The following is a 23,890-nucleotide window of genomic DNA, read 5'->3' as shown; positions in this document are numbered from 1 at the left end:
AAACTTTTTGATATTTTTTGTATTATTTTAATCTTAAGTGTTGGTTTTTCAGGGGTGAAAAACATAGATTTTTCCCTAACTAGCAGTATTAGAACAAGGACAAATATGTTGTCAAGCAGCATCTGGACAATCTCAACAGTGATGTGGTTTGCATTTCCCCTTTCCTCTCTGATTTGAGATCATAATGTTTAACCTAATATTTAAGCATTTCATTCTGAGGTCCCAACCCAATTTACAGAGCTGAAGCAGAGAATCGAATGCGTGGAAATGTGGGAGTATTTTACGCTTCTCTGTTATGTCTTCTGCAAGATTGAAAACTACACTCATCAATTTTAAAAACTCATTTCCTTCAGATCAGCGTGAAGTTTGGGACATTTTATAGATCTTTTCAGGTTGGAAAGGAAAACAAACACAGTACAAAGTAAAAGGACACTTTTAAGTATTAATATCATGCATCTATATATGCAAAAGAGGCTTCCCAGTCGGCTCAGTTCAGTTCATTCACTCAGTCGTGTTCCACTCTTTGCGACCCCAGGTGGCTCAGTGGTCAAGAATCTGTCTGCAATGCAGGAGACCCCAGTTCAATCTCTGGGTGGGGGAAGATCCCCTGGGAAAGGAAATGGCAACCCACTCCAGTATTCTTGCCTGGGAAATTCCATGGACAGAGGAGCCTGGCGGGCTACAGCCCAGGGGTTCCCAAAAGAGTAGGACACGACTTAGCAACTAAACAATATACACGCAGGAAAGAGTTCAAGGAAATAATTCAAGGAGATACACAAGCGTGTCCTTCATACTGCAAAATTAACCCCTACTGACCTCATTTTGAACGAGCAAATGCAACTCCTTAATATAAGGTAGGAAAAAAACAAAAACACCTCCTGGACTGAATTGCGCGTCTTAAGTTGGCTTTGAACCCACAGACTACAGCTCCCGGCATGCCCCCGTGGGCCGCAGGAGATTAGGAGCAACGAGAACTCCATCTCCCGGCGTGCCTTGGTCCCACGCGTGATTTGCTATGGAGAGAACTACATTTCCCAGCATGCCGTAGGGGAAGGAGTTGGGGCGGACTCCCGCGCCCCAGCCTCCCTGACTTCTTGTCGGTCTGGTCCCACCCTGAAGAGGATGGAGGTGGCCAGCGGCTCTGCAGCTCCGGAGCCCGGCGAGATCCGGGCTCTAAAGCAGTGTCTGCTGCGCCGCAACAAAGGCCGGGAACAGCACGGCGTGGCGGCCTCTTGCCTCGAGGAGCTGAGGAACAAGGGTAGGCACGGGACCGGGGCGAGGGCTTTGGGGGGCTGGAGCCCGGGCTGAAGGGAGCCAAGGGCAGGGTGAGGATGTCCGGCGGGGCTAACCGAGATCAAGAAAGGCGACTTGGGGCTTCTTGTAACTCAAATGGAGGAGCCTTGGGACGGATATGACTCACGTGGGTATAGCGACTTATCAGTTTCACAGAGTTTGTGCCAAGCGCTTTAAGTTAATTTACTTTATGTGAGATTCATATGGTGGAAAGGCAGACGGGAAGCAATATGCAAATGAATTAAAACAGACTCTACTTCGGTGTCTTGCCTCCGGTGACTTAAATTGTGGATCGAACCCAGCCCGATGTATTCCTGCCACTTGGGCTCCCTAAGGTGGTACTGGGGTCCCCAGGTGAGCCTACGGCGAGGTGGGGGCGGGTTTCCACCGTCAGCTCTAGCAGGTACCTGTGCGGTAAAGAGGGAGCCGCTACCCACCGTCCCAGAGGTCCAGAAAAGGAACAGCTGCTGTGAGTGACCTAGCTTTCAAAAGTTCTGAGCCTCATACTGTTACTAGTTGCCTGACCTTACAGGTAACCATCTCTTGATCCCCAGTTTTCTCATCGGCAAAGTGGCTATATTTCCAGTCCTGATTCACTGAATTGTTGGGACTCTCCAAAGAGATGATATATTCAAATGACTTACAAGTTATTAGCCTGTAGCAATAAATTGTTTACCGAAAGAAGTTCTTTAGGTTAAACATGTGAGTCATCCCTAGGCAGGTAGTGAAGGTGTATGTCTGCCTGTTCAGAGCTTCCTCCCAGAGTCACTCAGCCCAGCTGGTATCCGAAAGAAGTCTTTCAGAGACACAGAAACAGCCAAAGCACTCTAAATGCTTCAGTGACATAGCTTTTGCCATGTAAGTGTTTACATATTTTTTCTTGGTATGAGGGCTCTTAAGTTTTAGTGCCCCTCTAGTGCAGTGGCTGGATGCACTTGGCACAGAGGCCCATATAAGTGCTTGTGTTTCTGGAGTTCAGCCTATGCAGAGTTTGCAGGGTGCAAGACGATATTGCCCGATGATATTTGTAGTCTTTTGGCTACGTCTCTGCGTGCTCTAGTCTCATTAGCATTTTAGGCAGTGCCATCATTAGGCAAGTACAGACCTGCCCTGGACAAAACCTCTTGCCCATTGATCACACAGATGAAAAGTTCCTGTTACAAACTTGTCTTCTGCCTCCTTTATACTTTCCTATAGGTTAGTAAGACTGTGAAGAAGATATTGCAAGAACATAAAGTATTTTTTTCTTTCTTTTTTAAAATTTTCTTTTTCTCTGGACACATGGGAGAATTTGAGTCATTTAGAAAATGAACAAAAGACACTTACTCTCAAAGAATCAAATCAGACTTTTGTTGGTTGTTCATCCAAGGAAAGAGTCAAGTGCCTCCTAATGAGGGTGTTGAGTAGCTGGAGGAAAAACATTTTCGAGAGCCAGACTGTGTGGGTTTAAATGCCAATTACTTACTGTGTGACCTTGAGCAAGTTACTTGACCTCTCTGAGCGTTGAGTTTGACATCTGTAAAAATGGGAGTAACAGTAGTGTCTATCTTATAGGATTGTCATGAGATTAAGTACTGTATATGAAAAGCACTTAGTATAGTACCAGGCACATGGTAAATATTATATTAGTATTAGTGGTCATCATTATAGTTACTACTAGCTACCAGGGATTTATCTAGGCTCTGGGGGCGTACATACTGAGTACAAAGACAGATATAATTTCCCTATGGATATTTGTCAATTGCCAAATATTTTATTCCTCTCAGCTTGTGACATTCTGGCCATTGATAAGTCCCTGGCACCAGTAACCCTGGTCCTGGCAGAGGATGGCACCATAGTGGATGACGATGATTACTTCCTGTGTCTTCCTGCCAATACTAAGTTTGTGGCATTGGCTGGGAATGAGAAGTGGACACACAATTCAGGTAAGAAATGCTGGCCATATATACAGTATACCCTCCTTTGTGATTTACTTTACTATACATGGCACCTGGTTGCTGTTTGGCTGGCTGTTTCAGCATTTATGCAGCAAGCGTTACTGAGCGCCTTCTGTATGCCAGAGTGACACTGAGTCTGGGGATGAAAATGAATGAGATGGGGTCAGGTCTCAAGTAACTCACTGACCCACAGTAACTAAAACACAGCAGGGCAGAGAGATCTGGGCCACAGGTGGGGTCAGACTACCTGGTCTGAGTCCCAGCTCTGCCATTTACTAGTCATGTGACCCTGAGCAAATTATCTAATTTCTCAGCCCCTCATTGAGATTTTAATTATTGTACCTGTCTCCTCGGGTTGCTGTAAGGATGCTAGAACATAGTACGTATCAAGCCCGGGCTTCTCAACAATGCTATTGACATGTTGGGCCAGGAAATTCTTTGTTGTGGGGGTGCTGTCCTATGCATTGTGGGATACTTAGCAGCATTGCTAGCCTTTACCCATAAGGTACCAGTAGCATCTCCTCACCATAATTGTGACAACCCAAAATGCCTCTAGATATTGTCACGTGTCTACGGGGGTGTGGTGAGCAGAATCACTCCCAGGAAAGAGCCACTGATAGAAAGCATTTAGATCTTATCTGGCATACAGTCAGATAAATCAATATTACCTGTCACTATCATTACCGTCATCCTCACCGGCAATACAAAGGGAACTAATATGGATGAACAAGGATCAAAGAGCTAAAGAAGTGTCTTGAGGAGAGTCCCCAGGCCACCAAAGTGTGGAAATCACCCTTCAGCAATGACTCTCCCAACCACCTTTTTACTTGGGCCCTAGGGACAGCAAATAGTGGCTGCAGCTCCTCCAATCAAGAATGAGACCCGACCTTACCTGGTGATCCAATGGCTAAGACTCCAAGCTTATAATGCAGGGGGCCTGGGTTCGATCCCTGGTCAGAAAACTAGATCCCCAGTGCTGCAACTAAGACCCTGTGCTGCCAAATAATTTAATTAAAAAAAAAAGAATGAGACTCATCCTGACAGTTAGGGAGTTTGGGATGAACATGTCCACACTGCTGTATTTAAAATGAATAGCCAACAAGGACCTACTGTACAGCACAGGGAACTCTAAACTCTGCTCAGTGTTATGTGGCAGCCTGGATGGGAGTTGGGGGAGGACGAATACATGTACGGCTGAGTCCTTTTGCTGTCCACCTGAAACTATCACAACATTGTTAATCGGCTATACTCCAATACAAAATCAAAAGTTTAAAAAAAGAGAGAGACCCATCCCCAAGCACAGAGAAATGCTGATGAGGAGGAATGTTTTTGGATAGGGAAATAGACAAAAAACTAACCTAAAGGGAAGCGTGGTAGCATCCTGGGTATGCATGACCGTACACTGGATTTAAGTGGCTTCTTTCCATAAGAGAATACAGAGCAGTTTCACACAGAAATAAATGGAAGATGGAACAAGTGGGAAAGTTAAAGCCCTAGATGGGGATTGGTTTTCCCATGAATCCCTGAGAAAAGGTGCTTCCTTCAGCATTGAAATTATTCTAAATGGTCAGTTGGAAGGATGTGCTGACATCCTGGTGGTCTAAGTTGGGGGAGGAAGTGAAAAGAGCACTGCAGGTTAATCTGACTCTTAACTGGCATTTTCTCCCTGTATCAGATGGAGGTACAGCGTGGATTACCCAAGAGTCCTTCGACAAAGATGAAACAGACAGTGGGACAGGGTTGAAGTGGAAAAACATGGCCAGGCAGCTGAAGGAAGACCTATCCAGCATCATTCTGCTGTCTGAGGAGGAGCTCCAGGTGAGCCTTCTCTGCAGCCACACTCACCTGGCCTCTGCTACCTTCTGCGTCCTAGTTTCCATGCATCTTGCCACCATAATTTCATTATTCCTTCATTTTTAAGTAGTTCTCAGATGACAGCCAAGGTTCTTCATTTTTCTAATTCTCTTGCTTGGAGTAGAAATTGTTTACTCCTCACTGTCCGTCAGAATCACCAGTGACGCTTTTTTTAAAAAATACAGATGCCACAGCCCCATGTAGACTATTTAGGCCCAAGGGGTGGGACAAGAAGGTACAGCTAAAGAATGTGAGTTAAATCTCAGCTCCATCACAAAGACTGTAGCCAGTCACTTACCCTCTCTGCTTACGTTTCCTCTCCAGTAAAACTGAGGTAAAAACAGTATGTGATAATTCAGAAAAATATTTATTGAGCCCCTTTCCTGTGTGTGGCATAGTTCTTTCCATAGGGTTACAGGGCTTCCCAGGTGGTGGCAGTGGAAAAGAACCTGCCTATCAATGCAGGAGACCTGGGTTGAATCCCTGGGTCGGGAAGACCCCCTGGAAGAGGGCATGGCAAGTCACTCCAGTATTCTTGCCTGGAGAATCCGCATGGACAGAGGGGCCTGGTGGGCTACAGTCCATGGGATCTCAAAGAGTCAGACACGACTGAAGCGACTTACCACCCACAGTGGTGAACAGGCCAGACACAGTCCCTGCTCTGATGGAACTCAAATTCTGGTGGAAGGAGGTGGACAAAACCAACAGTCTGACCAGAGCATGGGGGCTACTCTAGATTGGGAAATCAAGGAAGTCTCCTTGAAGGAGGTGACCTTTCGGTTATTTTTTAATCTCGTATATTTATTTTGAATAAATAATACTAATGCATTCGCATGGTTCAAAATCCGAGAGACATAGCCAAAAATAAAACAATCCAAATGTCCATCAGCTGATGAATAAATAAAATGTTGTCTATCCAAATAATGAAATATTTTATTCAGCCGTAGGAAGGAATGAAGTATTAATACATTAGGCTTCCCTGGTGCCTCAGACGGTAAAGAATCTGCCTGCAATGCAGGAGACTCGTATTTGATCCCTGGGTCAGGAAGATACCCTGGAGGAGGGAATGGCAACCCACTCCAGTATTCTTGCCTGGAGAATCCCATGGACAGAGGAGCCTGGTGGGCTACCATCCACGGGGTTGCGAAGAGTTGGACGAGACTTAGCACCTAACAATGACGACAACATGGAGAAACTTTGAAAACATTGAGCTAAGTGAAAGAAACCAGACATGAAAGGCCACAGATTTCATGATAGCATTTTTATGAAATGGCCAAACTGTGCAAGTCCGTAGAGATAGACGGTAGGTTAGTGGTTGTCTGGGGGTTGGGTTTCTGGAGATGAGGAGGAATGGAGAGTAACTACTGATGGGTACGGTTTTTCTGGGCTGGTGACTGTGGTCGTGACTGCACAATCACAAAAAATCCCACTCATTTTACTAACCTCCACTTATTTATATGCTTCAATCAGTGAATTGTGTGGTGTGTGAACTATATCTCAATAAAGCTGTTTGGAAAAAACAGATATACAGAAAAAGTCTGACTTCTGTCCCCAGCCACCCAGCTTTCCTTCCTGGAGACAACTAGTCTGTCAGTTTCCCATTCCAGAGATAGTTTATATATGCTGTCACTCAGTTGTGACCAACTCTTTGCAACCCCAGGTTCCTCTGTCCATGGAATTTATCAGGCAAGAATAATGGAGTGGGTTGTCATTTCCTAACCCCAGGGGATCTTCCCAACCCAGAGATTGAACCCAAGTTTCCTACGTTGGCAGGTGGATTCTTTACCACTGAGCCACTTGGGAGGCCCATTTTATATACAATTACATATATATGTTCTCCTCTTCACTTTCATCACATAAATGGAAACATAGGTATTCTGTTTCAAAGAAAAGTTTGGAAAGTTTTCCAGATCACTTTATAAAAGATATCTTGTTCTTTTTTCATCACTGCATAGTATTCCATTTCATGCCTATATTTTTCTATTTATTTATTTTGCTGTGCCAGGTCTTAGTTGTGACATGCAGGATCTTTAGTTGAGGCATGTGAACTCTGGGTTACAACATTTGGAACCTAGTTCCCTGACCAGGGATTGAACCCAAGCCCCCTGCATTGGGAAAGCAGACTCTTAGCCACTGGACCATCTGGGAAGTCCCACCATAACTTATTTAATGAGTCTCCCCAGTGGGGGACATGCAAGTTGTTATCAATCTTGCTATTCAGTCTGTACTGCAAAAAAACTTAGAGCAGTGTCATTTTGCACACGTGCTTGTCCATAGAATAAATTCATAGAAGTTTAGTTGAGAAACATTTGGCAGGTCCCAAGAGGGGACACAGAAAGAAACTGAAGAATAAGAGGTACCTGCCATGGAAAGGTTGGGGCCAAGCAGAGGAAAGGCAGGAATTTTTTTCTTCTTTGTTTTTTTCTTCTTTAAGAAACAGAAAGGGGTCGTGAGATCCCTTCCCATCCCAACAGGCTAGCAAATTATGATACCCTTAGGATAAAGGGCATAACAGTCCTCACCAGAACAGGGATGCTAGAATACAAGTGAACCCAGCCCTGACAGCTAGACTCTGCACAGGGAAGTTTAGGACAGGAGCTTGCAGAGGCTGGCCACATGGCAGATAGGAGAAAAATGGCAGGTAAAGGAACCAAGGGGAGTGAGAACGGAAGAGAGAGAAGGGAAGAGCACAGGGTCCTAAGGATTAGCACTGACACTGATCCTTGCAAAGTTATTAACTGCTCTTGCCTCATTTTCCTCATCTATGAAATGGTGGTAATACTAGTACTTCCCTCATAAAGTTTGTGCCTCTTGAATGTTGGACCTTATGAATGTGTATTAATATTACTTGTTCAAAATTGGATGCAATGTGAAAGTTAAGGGTAACTTATAAAGTGGCCTCCTCAAAGAAGCCTTTTGCAAACTCCAGCAGCCCTCCTTGTCACTTTCTGTCCTAAGCGTTTTACGTCTGTTTTCTCAGTGGTGCATAGTGAGTGCAGCAGGTGGGATCTTAGTGCCCCAACCAGGGATTGAATCTGAGCCTCCTGCAGTAGAAGTGCAGAGTCTTAACCTCTACACCACCAGGGATGTCCTCTTTTGTTTTTAATAAGGTACTTAAGGCAACATTTTCTTAATTCTTTCACCAGAGGGAAACTGAAAAAATTACATGCCTCTCTCCTGACTCTTGGGCTTCCCAGGTGGCACTAGTGGTAAAGAACTTGCCTGCCAGTGCAGGAGCCTTAAGAGACGCAAGTTCAGTCCCTCAGTCAGGAAGATCTCCTGCAAGAGGATTCTTGCATGGAGAGATCCCATGGACAGAGGAGCCTGGCGGACTACAGTCCATGAGGTTGCAAGGAGTCAGACACAGCTGAAGAGACTTAGCACAGCACAGCACAGCACTCCTGACTCTCAGGCAGCCATGTTGGGTAACTTTGGGAACTAGATGAAATGAGTCTTTGAAATTGATGCATTTGAGAGACATAACATCATGTTTGGAAAGTACTTTCAGATGTCTTAAAGCCAGTATTTGTTTGTCAGATGCTCATTGATGTCCCTTGTTTGGAGCTGGCTCAGGAGCTCGGCCAAAGTCATGTGGCAGTCCAGGGGCTCCAGAACACCCTCCAGCAGGTGCTTGACCAGAGAGAGGAAGCCCGTCAGTCCAGGCAGCTCCTGGAACTTTACCTCCGGGCTTTGGAGAAGGAAGGCGGCATCTTGTCGAAGCAGCAAGGTAGGCGTTGTGCTGAGATCTCGGTAGAGCCTTTCCTTGAGAGATAGCCAGATGCTTCCCGTGTGCTCAAGAAGAGTGATGCCACAGCTGTGGGTATTCTAAGATGACAGGCTGCTATCTGCCTGCCTGATTGCTCTGGCTGGTTGTTGGGTTGGCTATGTGTGCGCGTGACATGCTGATGGACCCTCTGTCTCACATCTGCTTTTCAGAATCCAGAGCTGACCTCGGGGATGAGAGGGACGCTGTTGACACGGGCGTTAGAGAGAGCTCCTCCAAAGTTACGCCTGCAAGCCAGATCCTCTTGGTGCTGAAGGAGAAACCTGCCCCAGAGCTGAGTTTGTCTAGTCAGGATCTGGAGGTGGGCAAGCACCAGGGACCCTAACCTTTGCAGGGAGACACTTGTATCGGGTTTTTCCACCTCTGCAGACTCTGAATCATAGCTGCCAATTTGCCTGTTATTACATGCAAGGCTTCCCTTGTAGCTCAGTTGGTAAAGAATCTGCCTACAATACAGGAGACCTGGGTTTGATTCCTGGGTTGGGAAGATCCCCTGGAGAAGGAAATGGCAACCCACTCCAATATTCTTGCCTGGAGAATCCCATGGACTGTAGCCTGTCAGGCTTCCCTGTCCATGGGGTTGCAAGAGTTGGACACGACTTAGCAACTAAACCACCGCGTGCAAAGCGTTTGCAAACGTCTCACATAATCTAAATCTTAAACAAAATGGGTGCACTCCCTCGGATCATCCAACCTTATTCTCTGGTCCAGAGTAGGTAATGAAATGTCTGACCCCGACAGGGAGGAATTATAGGACTGAGGCTTCTGAGATGCATCTGCCAGTGGTTGAAAAAGATCCTCAGGCCCAGAGGTACACGAAATATTCCTGGGAAGGACCTGTGCAACGGGGTCGTCTTGTACTGACTCTCAGACCAGGGAACTAGAAGGGAACCCATCAGAGTGGGTACTCCTCCTTGTCCCTGTTCCCAGCACTACCTCAGTGTCCCTAGAAGGGAAAGAGGGTGTATTGAATTGAACTTGGCTAAATTTCCTGTGAGCGGAGGACTTTATGCTCCAAGTAAACTACTCTCTAGAGGTCCTTTCCTGTTGTTATTGTACGGTGAGCAGAGACCTGTGACAGCTTAATAGGAGGGAAACCTGGCATCTCAGCATAAAGCTAGAGACTGATACTGCTGATTCTCACCTCCTCTAAAGAAAATCGCGAGTGCAGCAGAGGGGCTGGTTCTCAGTGGTTCTTGTTCTCACCGCAGTTGGTTGCCAAGGAGGACCCTAAAGCACTGGCTGTTGCTTTGAACTGGGACATAAAGAAGACGGAAGCCGTTCAACAGGCCTGTAATCAGGAACTTAGCCTACGCCTCCAGCAGGTGCAGAGCTTGCGTTCTCTGAGGAGCATTTCAGCAAGGACGAGTTCACTGCCTGGAGACGTGGAGAACCCCAAACGAACCAGACGAGACCCCATGTAGCTGGCAGCCAGCAACATACCAAAGAAAACCTTGGGTTTTGTGTCAGTGTCAGTAAATACCTTTAGCCTAATCATTATAGCTACTTACATACTACTCTGCCCCCTGCCTTTCAGAATGTTCTCCTGGAACAGACTGGAAGACGGGCTTCAGGTCTTCTTCAGAAAAGCCATTCCAGCTCTCTTTACTTATTGAACCATAAGGCTGCACCAGCTCCTCTAATTGCGAGTTCATATGTTCTTTGTGTAATAGTAGTTGTGAAGGGCGTGGAAAAGAAGCTGTCATGTTTCAGACCAACTATCCTTTTTTTTTTCTTTTCCTTCTACATCAGACAAATGGTATATCTCTTTCATGATATAATTATGCAACCATCATAGTAATGGACCTACTATTCTTTCCCTTTTTTTTTTTTGATGTGGACCATTTTGAAAGTCTTTATTGAATTGATTCCAACACTGCTTCTGTTTTATGTTTTGGTGTTTTGGCCCCGGAGCATGTTAAATCTTAGCTCCCTGACCAGTGATGAAACCCGAACCCCCGGCATTGGAAGGCGGATTCTTAACCACTGGACCATCATGGAAGCCCAGATGCACAATTCTTATTCTAAAGATGGAACTGCAGAATTTTAAACACAAATAATGGTAGAGAAGGTGACGCATCAGTGTTGATTATGGCCACAAACTTGTTTCTCAAGTTAATGAATTTTTTTTGTTTGTTTAAAGGCACATATTAAATTTGCAGACCAGAGGGACATACAGAGAGTCTAATTCACCGTTTCTAATATCTAATTCAGTATTGTGAAATTATATCCATTACCACTGTGAAACTTTTCAGTTTTCTAATATGTTTTATCAGCAGGGGGTATAAAATGTCATTAAATTGATCTCTGTGAGATACGACTCCAGGTCTCTCTGGGTGCAGAACAGAGACTTCTGGTTTATATTCCTCTTGTTTCTGTACTAACTTGTTCTTCAAGTTTTATAATCTACAATGCAATCTCTCTTGCAGGAAAAAGATAATTAGTTATTGACTTATTTGACTTACTTTTTAAGCATACTTAGAGGAAAATGGAATAGTATTAAGAATACATTGGCTAATTATTAAATAAAGAAATGTAATAATAAGTCCTAAGGTGAGGCAGAGATGCAAAAAACAAACAGAACAAAAAGAGCTATTTGCTTCTCCTATGACCTTCCTCAAGGAGGGCTCAGGTCTACTCAGCATACTCCTACTAGTGCCTTATGCCATTGGTTCTCACTTGCCCCAATATTTTCTTTTTTAATAGCATATTTTATAATGCCTTCTTAATTATCCTTAAATGAAAGCCAGAGCTGATAACCTACCTACATGTATACCTTCATCAACACAATACCCCCAAATGGAAACAATGGAAAATAATTTTCAATAAGATGGTCTGTACCCATCTCAGTATGCCCTTTTCTGTAGATGACCATCAAAAGGCACAAGGAAGCTCTCGGGTGCTTATCCTTACAATTGAATTACCTTGAGTTTGTTAGAAGCAGCCATGCATGGTACATAGTGATTGGTGACTCAAATTCCACAAGCAGCGTCGCCCTTCGTAATGGAAGTTCCCAAAACAGTGACATTCTGGGCAGTATAACACATCTGTCCTTCACTTACAAGGTGGCTGCATTCTTGACAAAGCCAGGGAATGTTAAAACTGGAAAAAATACTTTGTGTATAAAACAGAATTAGGTTTGGGGCTGATTTGGAATGGGTTTTCATTCCTGTGAACAGCCAGCATGACATAAAAGTCATGTGGTGGGAGTGGGAGGGAAGACACGTGGGATGTGGGATGATAATTCACTATGTTGAACTGTCCTGGGCTTTGCAGGAAGACTAGCAGCCTACCTCCCATCCCACCCATTCAGTGTCAGTAGCAGCCTCCAGGTACTGAGACAGCTGACAAGAGCCCCCAGGTTCTCAAAATGCCCCTGGAGGGGCAGTAATGCCAGTTGAGGATTTTTATTGCAGTTTGCAGTCAGCTCTGTGCCAAGTGGAGCTTCGAAACTTAAGTGAGCTAAAGAGGGTGTGGCATGTCATCTCATTTTGTACGAGCAAAGTCATGCCCAAGAAGGATCAGTGACTTGCCTCATGTCACAAGGCTAATTGGAGGGCCAGGGTTCAAAGGCAGGTCTTTTGGCTTTATTTTGGTTTGGGGTTTTGGGTTTGTTTGGCCATACCACCCAGCTTGTGGGATCTTAGTTCCCCAGCCAGGGATTGAACCTGGGCCCTTGGCAGTGAAAGCACAGAGTCTTAATTACTGTACCACCAGGAATTCCTAGGTCTTCTGGTTGCAGTCCTGGTGTTCTTTCCACTTACTTGTATTTTCTCTTAAGTCTACATACTCTTCTACTGTACATCCAGATCACTGGTTTTGTTAATTTGTGATTCAGTCACTCAGTTGTGTCTGACTCTGCGACCCCATGGACTGCAGCACACCTGGCTTCCCTGTCCTTCCCTATTATTTTGTTTTGTTAATACCAAAATAATAAGTTGAACTCAGCTCCAAATGGAAAAGACCTAATATGTTTGCAACATGATTGCTAAAAGATTTCTAAATGTAGTCCTTGTGCTGATAGTGTAAAAGAAGTGAATTAGCCTTGTGAACACTATAGTTAGCACAGAAGCAAAGGAAGCCTGGGTTCCAGAAATAGTAGAACAGCATCTCTATTTAATAATTGTATCAGCAATTATCTCTATTCACCAATTACATCAGCAACTCCATCTTTGCCCTACCGATTGAAAAATGTTTTCTTCAATTATTTCCACCAAATACACGGTAGAGCTTTAGTTGATGGGCTGGGTGTTGGTATTGGTCTTCTGTATTAGAAACAAACCTACTGAGCATCTCAGCTGCATAGGAGAAAAGAAAAAGTACTTTGGCCTTTGGAACGAGACCAACCCACATGGAGTCTAACCTTATGGGACAGTTTCCAAAAATGAAAGGTTAGCCTAAGGCCTCAAGGTGGAAGGGGTTAAATTAAATGAAAGGAAATTGGATGATATCACCGACTCAGTAGACATGAGTTTGAGCAAGCTTTGGGAGATGGTGAAGGACAGGGAAGCCTGGCGTGCTGCAGTCCATGGGGTGGCGAAGAGTCAGACAAGACTGAGCGACTGAACAACAAGTATGAGGAAGAGCATAGTACCAGCCCAGCGATGTAGAGGGAATGGTTCCCTTTCATCTCCCCAGGGCCAGAGAGAGGTGGGTGGGAATAGAGACCTTATTCTGCAAACCCTAGACCAAAAGAAGAGTCAAAAGTTATTTTGCCCCAGGTACCACTTACCTCCCCTACACCACTGTGCCTCCAGGCCTTCTAGAATAGAACCTAGCAGCAGAGCAATAGTCTAAAAATAGGAGAGAGAGAGGGAGCAGGGCACAGCCCATGTTAGGAGGAAAGACTGTTAAAGAAAGCAGCTGGGACTAATGAACTCTACATTAGCCATATTCCATTCTTTCGACTCAAGTCAAATGTCGGTCCCCATTAGGCAATTGGCTTTGACAGGAGCCGTGCTAATTACCACTTACCAACCTTTAATTTCTGGGTAAAAGCAAAATGAAAAAAAACTAATGGATTTTTCATTTTCCAGAAAGAAAGGAATAAAAGAATAGTAGTCTGTTAAAAAATACATTAGTTACAAGAATTATTAATGTGCCTTTACTCACCAGATTTTTTAATTTCCTAATTAACTTTTATTATCTTTTTTTTTTTTGCCTTCAGCATTTCTTCTCCTATTTTGTTGTATTTTGCCTTAAGTTATTTTGGCTGTCTTATATTACTTGAGGTTTTTAAGGACCTTGGAAATTATTTACTCCAAATATCCACTGCCTGAATCTGCTACACAGCTGACAGAGTGAGGTCCTCTGCCCTGTCAGGAAGCCCCCAGTAAAGGGAACAGATCCCCTCCTCCCCAGGAAATGCACTGAATTTTCAGATTGCACATCCTTAACGTTGGCTGTTTGGTCAAACTAAGTCAGACAGCACTTCCACGATTATCAATACACGGAAGTAACCAACAGGTTACTGCAGAGCTATGAGATTTTCTTCAGTATTCTAACACCATGTTACAGGAACTATCACCATGAAAATTCTAGCTTTTCTCCAGCCTACAGTTATTTTTGAAATAGTTTATTTATTTATTTATCTGGCTATGCCAGGTCTTAGTTGCGGCACACAGGATCTTTTAGCTGTGGCATGCGAACTCAGCTGCAGCATGTGGGATCTAGTTTCCTGAGCAGGGATTGAACCCAGGCCCCCTGCAATGGGAGCGTGGAGTCTTAGCCAGTTGACCACCAGGGAAGTCCCAACTTACAATTATTTTGATAAGAACAGAATGTGTATCTTTTATCACTTAACTATTTAATTATAGACAAAAAGGATAAATTAGTGTTAATTTTTATTAAAGTTATGAGAAGCTAGAAATGGGGTTGCCCAGTGTCTTTGCCTCATTCTTTCTAATCTCCTTCTTTTCAACAGCTGAATGACATATCCTCTTCTGATTTCTTCAAGATCAAATCCTTGTCTTTACTGATCCCTTCAGCAAGCGCTGTCAGGTCAAGGTGTATGTATCCCCCATGAGCTCACAGGCCTGAGTTTCCACTGAAATGGTTTGCTGTCAGCCCTGACATTCAAATACTATGAAAGGACTTCTGTTGAATGCTTATGTCACATCAGTTCTTCCTTAGCAGTTAAGGATCTACTTTGGTGACAAATATTGGAAACAAATGTGAGAGAATGAGTTAGCAGCCGTCCAGGCCTCGATGTCCTAGATCTGCACATTTGACTATACTGAACTACACAAATGCAAATGAATGAAAGTCGCTCAGTCGCGTCCAACTCTTTGCGATGCCATGGACTATACAGTCCATGGAATTCTCCAGGCCAGAATACTGGAGTAGGTAGCCTTTCCCTTCTCCAGGGGATCTTCCCAACCCAGGGATCGAACCCAGGGCTCCCATATTGTAGGCAGATTCTTTACCAGCTGAGCCATAAGGGAAGCCCAAGAATACTGGAGTGGGTAGGCTATCCCTTCTCCAGCGGATCTTTCCAACCCAGGAATTGAACCAGGTAGGATTAAAGTCTACCAAAAACCTGATGGTAGGAAATTACCCTAGTTTACTAATGATGAACATGTTAATGTAGTCTAATATGCAGTTGATGCCAGTTTACATTTTTCTAAGGCCCCTGAACTAAGGTGGGCTTAAACTTGATGGATTTCCTGGAGGTACCATTAATGTAGCCTCATTTCCTTCAGATATTACTTAGTTAAAAGTTAAAATCTCTGGACTTTCCCTGTGCTCCAGTGGTTAAGAATCCTCCTGCCAGTACAGGGGACACAGGTTCGACCCCTGGTCTGGGAAGATCCCACCTACCATGGGGCAACTAAGCCCATGCACCACAACTCCTGAGCCCACCCACCCTAGAGCCCGGGCACCAGTGCTCTCTTGTTGGTGACACCACTGCAGTGAGAAGCCTGACACCACAATGAAGAGTAGCTCTCACTCGCCGCAACTAAAGAAAGCTCACACACAGCAACAAGGACCCAGTGCAGCCAAAGATAACATTTATTTTTTTATAAAGTTAAAATCCCTAATCCTAAGGAATGTGTACGTATGGCCCTAAGCAAAACTGAAAGACAGTGAGCATGCTTTTCTTCTAGAAGAATCTTAAATCCTGAAGGTCAGCTGGCCTTTCAGGTAGGCATCTTCCACCAGTGCGCTGACCCACTTACAGGTCCCTGAAAGCTGCTGTGTTTGAAAATGAGGATGCTATTAAGACTCTTCCATCGCATTATACTTCACTCAGCTAGTAATTACGAATATGAGCTCAGCTCTGTGGAAGACGGAAAGGAACTGTCAGCAGTCATACTTTGTGAGTCTGCTCCCTGGGTGTCCAGAGAAGAAAACATCCTCACAATGCCATCCTGGCAAATGCCAGCCTTTGCCAGTTTCCTGATAGTAATCCTGAACGTCAGAAACTTTCTTTAACTCCTGGTAGGAATCTCTAAGCTTTAAAGTTTAGCATCTAAAAAAACCACATGCTGGAAGTTTTCTTTAGAGTCTAGGATTCAAGAGCTGTAAACAATGTGTGTAATCAAGGAAGCATTACGGGGCTAATGGGGAGGATTAAAATTTGATTAGGGTTTGAACCTGAGCATGTGTTTACTCCTACCTCCATCTGAGCGGACCCAGATCCTGATCCACGCGAGGCTTGACAGTTGCTTTGTGTTACATCACAGAAAGAGAAATGAGAAAGGAATCTCCCCCTCCTTTCACCATCATCCACTTACTTCTGTGGGAAATATTGAGGAATGGGAAAATAAAACATTTATATACATAATAGATTTCAATACATAGTCTCTGTCTCAGACCAAGTCCAGATCTTGTGACTCTGCAGGTCCCAGGTTTTGTTTTTCTGTTTTCTTTGACCTTGAGGCCTGGCTTGCAGGATCTTGCTTCCCCAAGGATTGAACCCAGACCCTCAGCAGTGAAAGGGCAGGGTCCTAACCATTGGACCACCAGGGAATTTCCTGGAGGTCCTTGTATTAGAAGTTAAGACAATCAAGCTACAGGCTGGGAAGTAGCACTGCTCACTCTATTTGGTTTGAAATAAACCTGAAGCTCTCATCCATAAGAATTGTAATAGCAATATTAACTTACTGATTACAATTAGTATGGGTATTTTACAACAGCAGGTTCAAATGGAACTTTCATAAGCATGTCATCATGATGTTGTCTGTTTAATTATAGCATGATATTTGTTTTCAAATTAATTTTAGCCAAAATATGAGGAATAATCATTTTGCTCTTTGAGAACAGTGTTTAAAATTGCTTTTAATATGAGGGAAATATTTTTTACATTAGACAGTTTATATCAAAGTAAACTGAAATGTTATTCTGAACACTTAAATATGTAGCTTTCACCTATTATAAATCAAAGCAAGGAAGATGAGGATAGAACAACTTCTAAGCACATAATGAATGTAGAAGGAAAGCCTCATGGCTGCATTGACAATAATGGCAAAAACCACAAAAATCTTTATCAAAAATACTCTTCTTTGATCAGACCTGTGGTTGCCAAGGGGATGGGGGAGGGAGGGGGATGGACTGGGAGTTCAGGGTTGGTAGATGCAAACTATTACATTTAGAATGAATAAACAAGGTTCTCTTCCATAGTACAGGGAACTATATCCAGTTTCCTAGGATAAGTCATAATGGAAAAGAATATTTTAAAAATGTATATACATATATATATGTATGTATGTATGTATACATGAGTCACTTTGCTGTACAGCAGAGATTGGCACAACACTGTAAGTCTACTTACTTACTAGTAAGTAGACTACTAGTCTATTTACTCTACTTCAGTAAAAAATAAATAAAAATACTCTCTTGGGTTCCAAATTACTCAAGACATCTAGTAGTCAGTGTTTTTAAAGTTTACATAAAAAAAAAAATAATAAAGTTTACATAAAAACTACTTTTCAAATTACATGAGAAAGAGAAGATAACTGCACAAAGAAGAAATATCACAGCTGCTTAATATATTTTATTCAGATGCATTGTTACATTTCTTTGCACGAGTAATTATGGGTGGAGTTTTACTTGCAGGAGGAGAAGGTCTTCCAGAAGAAATTCTTGCAGGGCGTTTTATCTTGCTGCGTGGACTGATGGAGGGGTGCGCCTTCCTGCCGTTTGGACACCTCCCTGGCTTCCCCTCCTATGAAGGGCACTGCCCTGGCCTGGGAGGCCCACTCGTACCACCACGCAAGGAAAGTCAACAGGCTGTTTGTCTTTATTTCTGCCACTTCCTGCATGTGCTTTTAAAAAGAAGCAGAGGACAAAGGAAAGACAAATCAATCATCTGATTCAGCCAGCATTAAGATATAATAATTCCTTCCTTTAAAAAAAAAAAATGATGCTCCAGAACAACAAACCAAATTTCCATTTAAAGGATGAGAAAGTTAAGGGACATGACTGAAATGACTTAGCATGCATGCAAAGTTAAGAGAACACCTCAAGAGAATTGCTCTAATTAGAGAAAAGAAAAACTTGAATATATTCAATCAAGGAAAAAAACCTGTTTATTTTGCCCCTAATATTTTTAATTATAAGAGGTTGGGAGATGTCTCCTTTTCCCTGACAAGTGACTGGCAGGTAAGAAGCCCCCCAAGTTAGATGAGGCTCCTTTCACTTGGTTTCCCATCTCTCCATCTCTGGTCTTACTCCTGGCTGTCCACAAATTGCTTTTTAAGACAGATCAGATTGAGACATTATATTCTGGCCTTTCAGACTCCTTAGAAAGCTTTAAGGAGTAATCTGATGATGAATGGCTTGTCTGGAACTCAGCTGCTAATTTCAGAGAAAAATCCATTTTTAATGGTCAACTTTATGTACTCTTCCTTGGAAGTTTTTCAAAATGAAAAAAAAGACAAGTAAATCACCTCATAAAGTTACAACTTCTCACAATGGAAAATGTAATGATGTCAATTAATCTAAGCCAGTGAGAACCTGCGCTGTATGTATAAATTAAGATTCTACAAGTAAGTGTGACTTAACACCGCAGTGGCAGCGGCAGTAGACCGATTGCACTGCAATAGACCAGTGTGGTGGCTTCGTGTTTCAAAGACTGGCAGATGGAGATCGCTAGCTTGAAGAAGCTCCCCTTAGTGTCAGCGTTTTCTAACAAGTTTCCTAATGACTGAAGATGATGGTGAGTCAATGGTCTACGTGTACATCACAGCACAGGGCAGCTGAGGGGCACATGGCAAAGTCCAGCCCTGCAGTCTGTCCTGTACACACACTCAGCCACAGAGAAGAGGGGGTATCCACGGGGTGGCCAGATGTGCCAAGGGAAGGGACAGTTCACAAGAGGGTGAACACGCAGCCGAGTCAGACTACTCACCCCGCTCTCGTGGCTGGCGAGGCTGCCCTCTGGGGAGAGGGCAGTGGTGGCCCCAGAGGGCAGTAGCAGCAGCGGCAGCAGCAAGCAGAGGGGCAGCATCTTGCAGGCTGGCTGGTACTTCTCTCCAGCTCTGGAGCTGCTCATCCTGCTTGGCAGCCCCTGAAACCAGTGCTTTGTGGACTTGAGTCTCTTCTCTGCAGACTGAGGGGGCTATTTTCAGCTCAACCTGCAGCTGTTTTTTTTTTTTTGTATATATGCCTATCTAAAGCCTGTACCCCCTCTCCCCTCACATTCAAGTGGTGACGCACGAGCCTGAGCAATCAGTACCCACAAAAGTGCTTCAGGACTGGATTTAACCCCTTCATTAAAGCCTCAGTGCTCTTCCTGTGTCAAGAGTGGATTTGCTCCTACTTGGGGATGCACGTGCGCTTGCCTAGAAGTTCCACCTCCTCGCAATTATGCCAAAGCAATCAGGAAGTCGTGAGAACAAAACCAAGTGATTTAACATAATACAAAATTAGCCTTGAATAAGGAGCTTATGGTGATGAAAACAGTCAATCCTAAAGGAAATCAACCTGAATATTCATTGGAAGGACTGAAGCTGAAGCTGAAGCTCCAATACTTTGGCCACCTGACGAGAAGAGCCAACTCACTGGAAAACACCCTGATGCTAGGAAAGTTTGAGGGCAGGAGAAGGGGGTGAGGGATGAGACGGTTGGATGGCATCACTGACTCAATGGACATGAATTTGAGTAAACTCCGGGAGATAGTGGAAGACGGGAAAGCCTGGCGGGCTGCAGTCCATGGGGTCGCACAGAGTCAGACATGACTGAGCAACTGAACAAGGAACACCACCTGCTTCCCAAGTGGTGCTAGTGGTAAAGAATCTGCCTGCTAAAGCAAGAAACTCAGGTTCGATCCCTGGGTTGGGAAGATCCTCTGGAGAAGGGAATGGCAAGCCACTCCAGTCTTCTTACCTGGAGAATTCCATTGACGGAGGAGCCTGATGGGCTACAGTCCATGAGGTCGAAAAAGAGTCAAACACGACTGAGGGACTAACACTTTCAACAACAAAGGAACTTAAAATCTGCAATTTTGCCCAATGAAAGAACGACTGAATCAGCTTGGGCAGAAGCAACAAGGAGATGGTGAGGACTCCGGGAGCCGCTCAGAGCATCCACTGGTCTCACCAGACCAGCTCAGGCCACTAAGTGCTGGTTCTCCCAGCACCACCTCCCTGCCAGCAGGCCACGGTCCTCTGGCCCAGGCTTTCCCGAACTGTGATGTGGACCCAAATCACCTTTTGCTGTCGTTCAATTGCTAAGTCGTGTCCAAGTCTTTGCCACCCCATGGACTGCAGCACTCCAGGCTTCCCTGTCCTTCACTATCTCCTGGAGTTTGCTCAAATTCATGTCCAGTGAGTCGGTGATACCATCCAACCATCTCATCCTCTGTTGCCCTCTTCTCCTCCTGCCCTCAATCCTTCCCAACATTGGGGTCTTTTCCAATGAGTCAGCTCTTTGCATCAGTCACCTTATTAAGGTGGAAATGCAGATAGATTCTTCTTTTCTTGGCCACACCTCGAGGCATGTGGCACTTTCCTGACCCATGCCCGCTCCCCCCGCCTTGCCCCGCCCTGCCTGCAGTGGAAGCCTGAAATCTTAGCCGCTAGACCCCCAGGGAAGTCCAGTGAATGCCCTACACTTGACCAGCTCCCAGGGTCTCCTCTCCTCCTGACGACAGCTCCACTGCTGAGAATCCACAACATCAAGCTGTCTCTGCCACCCCTGGTTCCTCCTTGTGGGTCCCAGGTTCAGAATCACACAGACAAATGTACAGACCCTCTCCACCTGAGACAGCTAGGAAAATCAGAAACATCCACCACAAACCTACTAAGATGACATCAGAGGCCAGGTTTTAAAGGGAAGTAAAGCGACCAAAGAACTGATGGCACGTTCCAGAAGTGAATGTTGACACTTTCAGTTTTCCAAAGTGCTGGTTCACACCCCTCCACAAGGGAAATCTCAACTTAAAATTTCATTGCATTGCACATTAGTTAAGATGCTAGGTAAGATCAGCACAGCCAAATGACCCACCGTGGGCCATAAAGTGCATCTTGCTTTAGTCCTTTTTTGGTACCCCCCAATTTTTTTTTTTTGCCTAATTCCTACAAATGATATTTTAAAACGTTGAGATATTCTTAGGGCTTCCCTGATAGCTCAGTTGGTAAAGAATCCGCCTGCAATGCAGGAGACCCCAGTTGGATTCCTGGGTTGGGAAGGTGCCCTGGAGAAGGGAAGGGCTACCCACTTCAGTCTTCTTGCCTGGAGAATTCCAAGGACTGTATGGGGTCCACGGGGTCGCAAAGAGTCAGCCAGGACTGAGCAACTTTCACTTCCACTTCACTTTCATGTCTTTTAAATTTGAAACCAGTACAACATTTTAAAAATTTAATGGGAAATAATGGAGGCAGAACCAGTTTGTCATCTACCATCTTGACTGAGCCACGAAACGTGAAGGAGGTGCATATAGTTCTTTCCCACTTTTTTCCTCTGAGTGTATTTTTATATATTTTGTATATATACTGTATATTCCATGGGGTGGCAAAAAGTCAGATATGACTGAGCGACTTTCACTTCAGATATTCTTACAGATGAGAGAATCATGGTAGCTCACCCAGCTTCTTATAGCTTTAGAATATTTTGAAGATTTTGTTTCATGAACTCATTGAACACTGAACATCTAGTGTGTACTACCTAGAAGGACAAAGACCATCCACCCTGATGGGGCTGTTCCAGCCTCGCTAAGGGGCAGGATACATGCTCTGCAATGAGAGAAAAGTAAAATTTCAGTGTGACAGGAAGGTTATGAGCTGCAGGCTGGGGAAGGCTTTGTGTGATCTTACTGGCTGCTTTCAAGGAGGTGGTAATATATCTTAGTACTTCAAGGTGAGGGCTCTAGACTAAAATCATGGTTTTGCCATTTAATTAACCTCTCTAGGGTCTCAGGTTCCTCATCTATAAAATAGGGATAAAAACAGTACCTACTGCTTACATCGTAGAATTGTGAGAATCAAATAAGATCATGATAAGCACCTAACACAAGTGGAAAACACAACAGGACTCACATTAGGAACTGTCACCAAGAAGATATCCTGGGACTTTGCTGGTGGTCCGTTGGCTGGTCCAGGAAGATCCCAGATGCCACAGAGCAACGAAGCCCAGGCACCTGAGAGCCCGTGCTCTGCAACAAGAGGCCACTGCAATGAGAAGCCCACCCACCACAAGAGAAAGCCTGCACACAGCAGCAAAGAACCAGCACAGCCAAAAATATATTTTTTTTAAAAGAAGATACTCCAAGTCCTTAGTCCTTATTCCCCACAGTATAAGGAAAAGTTCCCCACCACAAACAATGGAAATCCCTGGTGAGAGCCATGAAAGCCAAGCAAGGGTTCCTCCTCCCATGTGCCCCCGCCGCTCATCTCAGTCTCCAGGGACCCAGTATTCATGGGGTACCTGTCATTTGTGTGTGTGTGGCCCTACACAAGGCACCAAGTGATCACCATTTCAAAGCCTGTCCACAGGGAGCTGACAATCTAATGTTTTATGCAAGAAAGTGTGTTTCTGAAAAGATGTACTATGGGAACTTGGATTAAAAGGGACTCAGTACTGGATTATTTTGAAAAAGGGAGATTGTTTCTTCTAAAAGGCAGAACTTGGACCTAAATAGAAGGTGAAAGACTTTTCTCTACACACAGAAGAAACTTGCAACAATTAGTGTCCATTAACAGAAAGGGCACTCTGCACCTGAGGAGTTCAGGAGAGCCTAGGGGACCTTAGTCATCAGTGCTGTAGAAGGGCTTCCTACTTGGTGAGAAGACTGGACTCCATGACCTCTAAGGGTTCTTTACAGATTCCACAATTCAGTAAAGGCAGTAAGCGGGCCCTAATTACACTTTCCCAGACGTCTAGGTGTCGAGGTACCAGCTGTATATGACAAGTGTCGACCAGCATATTCCAGCTGTTGCTGTGTATAGAAGGGGATGCTTTGGAACTTCCCTGGTTTGTTAATTTAGTAATAAAAAATTAATGCAGGATCTTTTATTTCACCTTTTTTTGAGGAGTTGGTGTAACAAAGAAGACAAACATTATAAATGTAAATTGCCCCAACTATGTTACCAGGCCACATGTATTTCAAAGACATGTGCTGCTTTATATGGCAGTCAGCTGGTTATACAGTTTAATATGTCTAAAGTTCAGACTGGAGAAGGTGATGGCACCCCACTCCAGTACTCTTTTGCCTGGAAAATCCCATGGACGGAGGAGCCTGGCAGGCTTCAGTCCACGGGGTCGCTAAGAGTCGGACACGACTGAAGTGACTTAGCAGCAAAGTTCAGACAAGCTTCCAGGACTCTAAGGAAGCAAGCCTGTGAGAACGAGCCCTACAACTCCTTTCTGCCAACGGTCAGCAAAGATGGAATGGGAAAGGGTGACTGACATCGCATGAACACGCCAGAGTAAATTAAACTGAGCAGAACATGCAGTGGGCAAGAGGCAGTTCCTGAGAACTCAGGGTTACACCCAGCTACTCCTTACAAAGTCTGACCACCCCTGTGTTAAAATCCCTGAAGAATGTGTGGTAGGACTACTTGTCTAAAATATAAACAGGTCA

At 44.4% G+C, this 23,890-nt stretch overlaps 2 protein-coding genes and 1 non-coding gene across 3 annotated transcripts; 1 reads left to right on the top strand and 2 right to left on the bottom strand.

Moving 5' to 3' along the window:
- The first annotated feature begins 1,053 nt into the window (after window positions 1–1,053).
- DFFA (DNA fragmentation factor subunit alpha) lies at window positions 1,054–11,414 on the top strand. Its single transcript, XM_081489418.1, has 6 exons — window positions 1,054–1,258; window positions 3,060–3,218; window positions 4,906–5,048; window positions 8,622–8,811; window positions 9,021–9,169; window positions 10,080–11,414. The coding sequence occupies exons 1-6, from the start codon at window positions 1,123–1,125 to the stop codon at window positions 10,290–10,292; spliced, it is 990 nt and encodes a 329-aa protein (XP_081345544.1). The 5' UTR covers window positions 1,054–1,122; the 3' UTR covers window positions 10,293–11,414.
- LOC145508146 (small nucleolar RNA SNORD77) lies at window positions 10,610–10,669 on the bottom strand. The gene has a single exon (XR_014055403.1). It is a non-coding gene; the product is annotated as a small nucleolar RNA SNORD77 (small nucleolar RNA).
- Window positions 11,415–17,848: 6,434 nt separating the features above from the next.
- Window positions 17,849–19,372, bottom strand: CORT (cortistatin). Its single transcript, XM_081489422.1, has 2 exons — window positions 19,220–19,372; window positions 17,849–18,134 (listed from the first exon to the last, which is right to left on the bottom strand). The coding sequence occupies exons 1-2, from the start codon at window positions 19,361–19,363 to the stop codon at window positions 17,916–17,918; spliced, it is 363 nt and encodes a 120-aa protein (XP_081345548.1). The 5' UTR covers window positions 19,364–19,372; the 3' UTR covers window positions 17,849–17,915.
- Window positions 19,373–23,890: the final 4,518 nt, after the last annotated feature.

This window comes from Giraffa tippelskirchi, chromosome 5, assembly GCF_054371585.1.
Source record: "Giraffa tippelskirchi isolate mGirTip1 chromosome 5, T2T-mGirTip1v1.2.pri, whole genome shotgun sequence".
NCBI classification, from domain to species: domain Eukaryota; kingdom Metazoa; phylum Chordata; class Mammalia; order Artiodactyla; family Giraffidae; genus Giraffa; species Giraffa tippelskirchi.
This window is presented reverse-complemented; position numbering and strand designations above follow the sequence as displayed.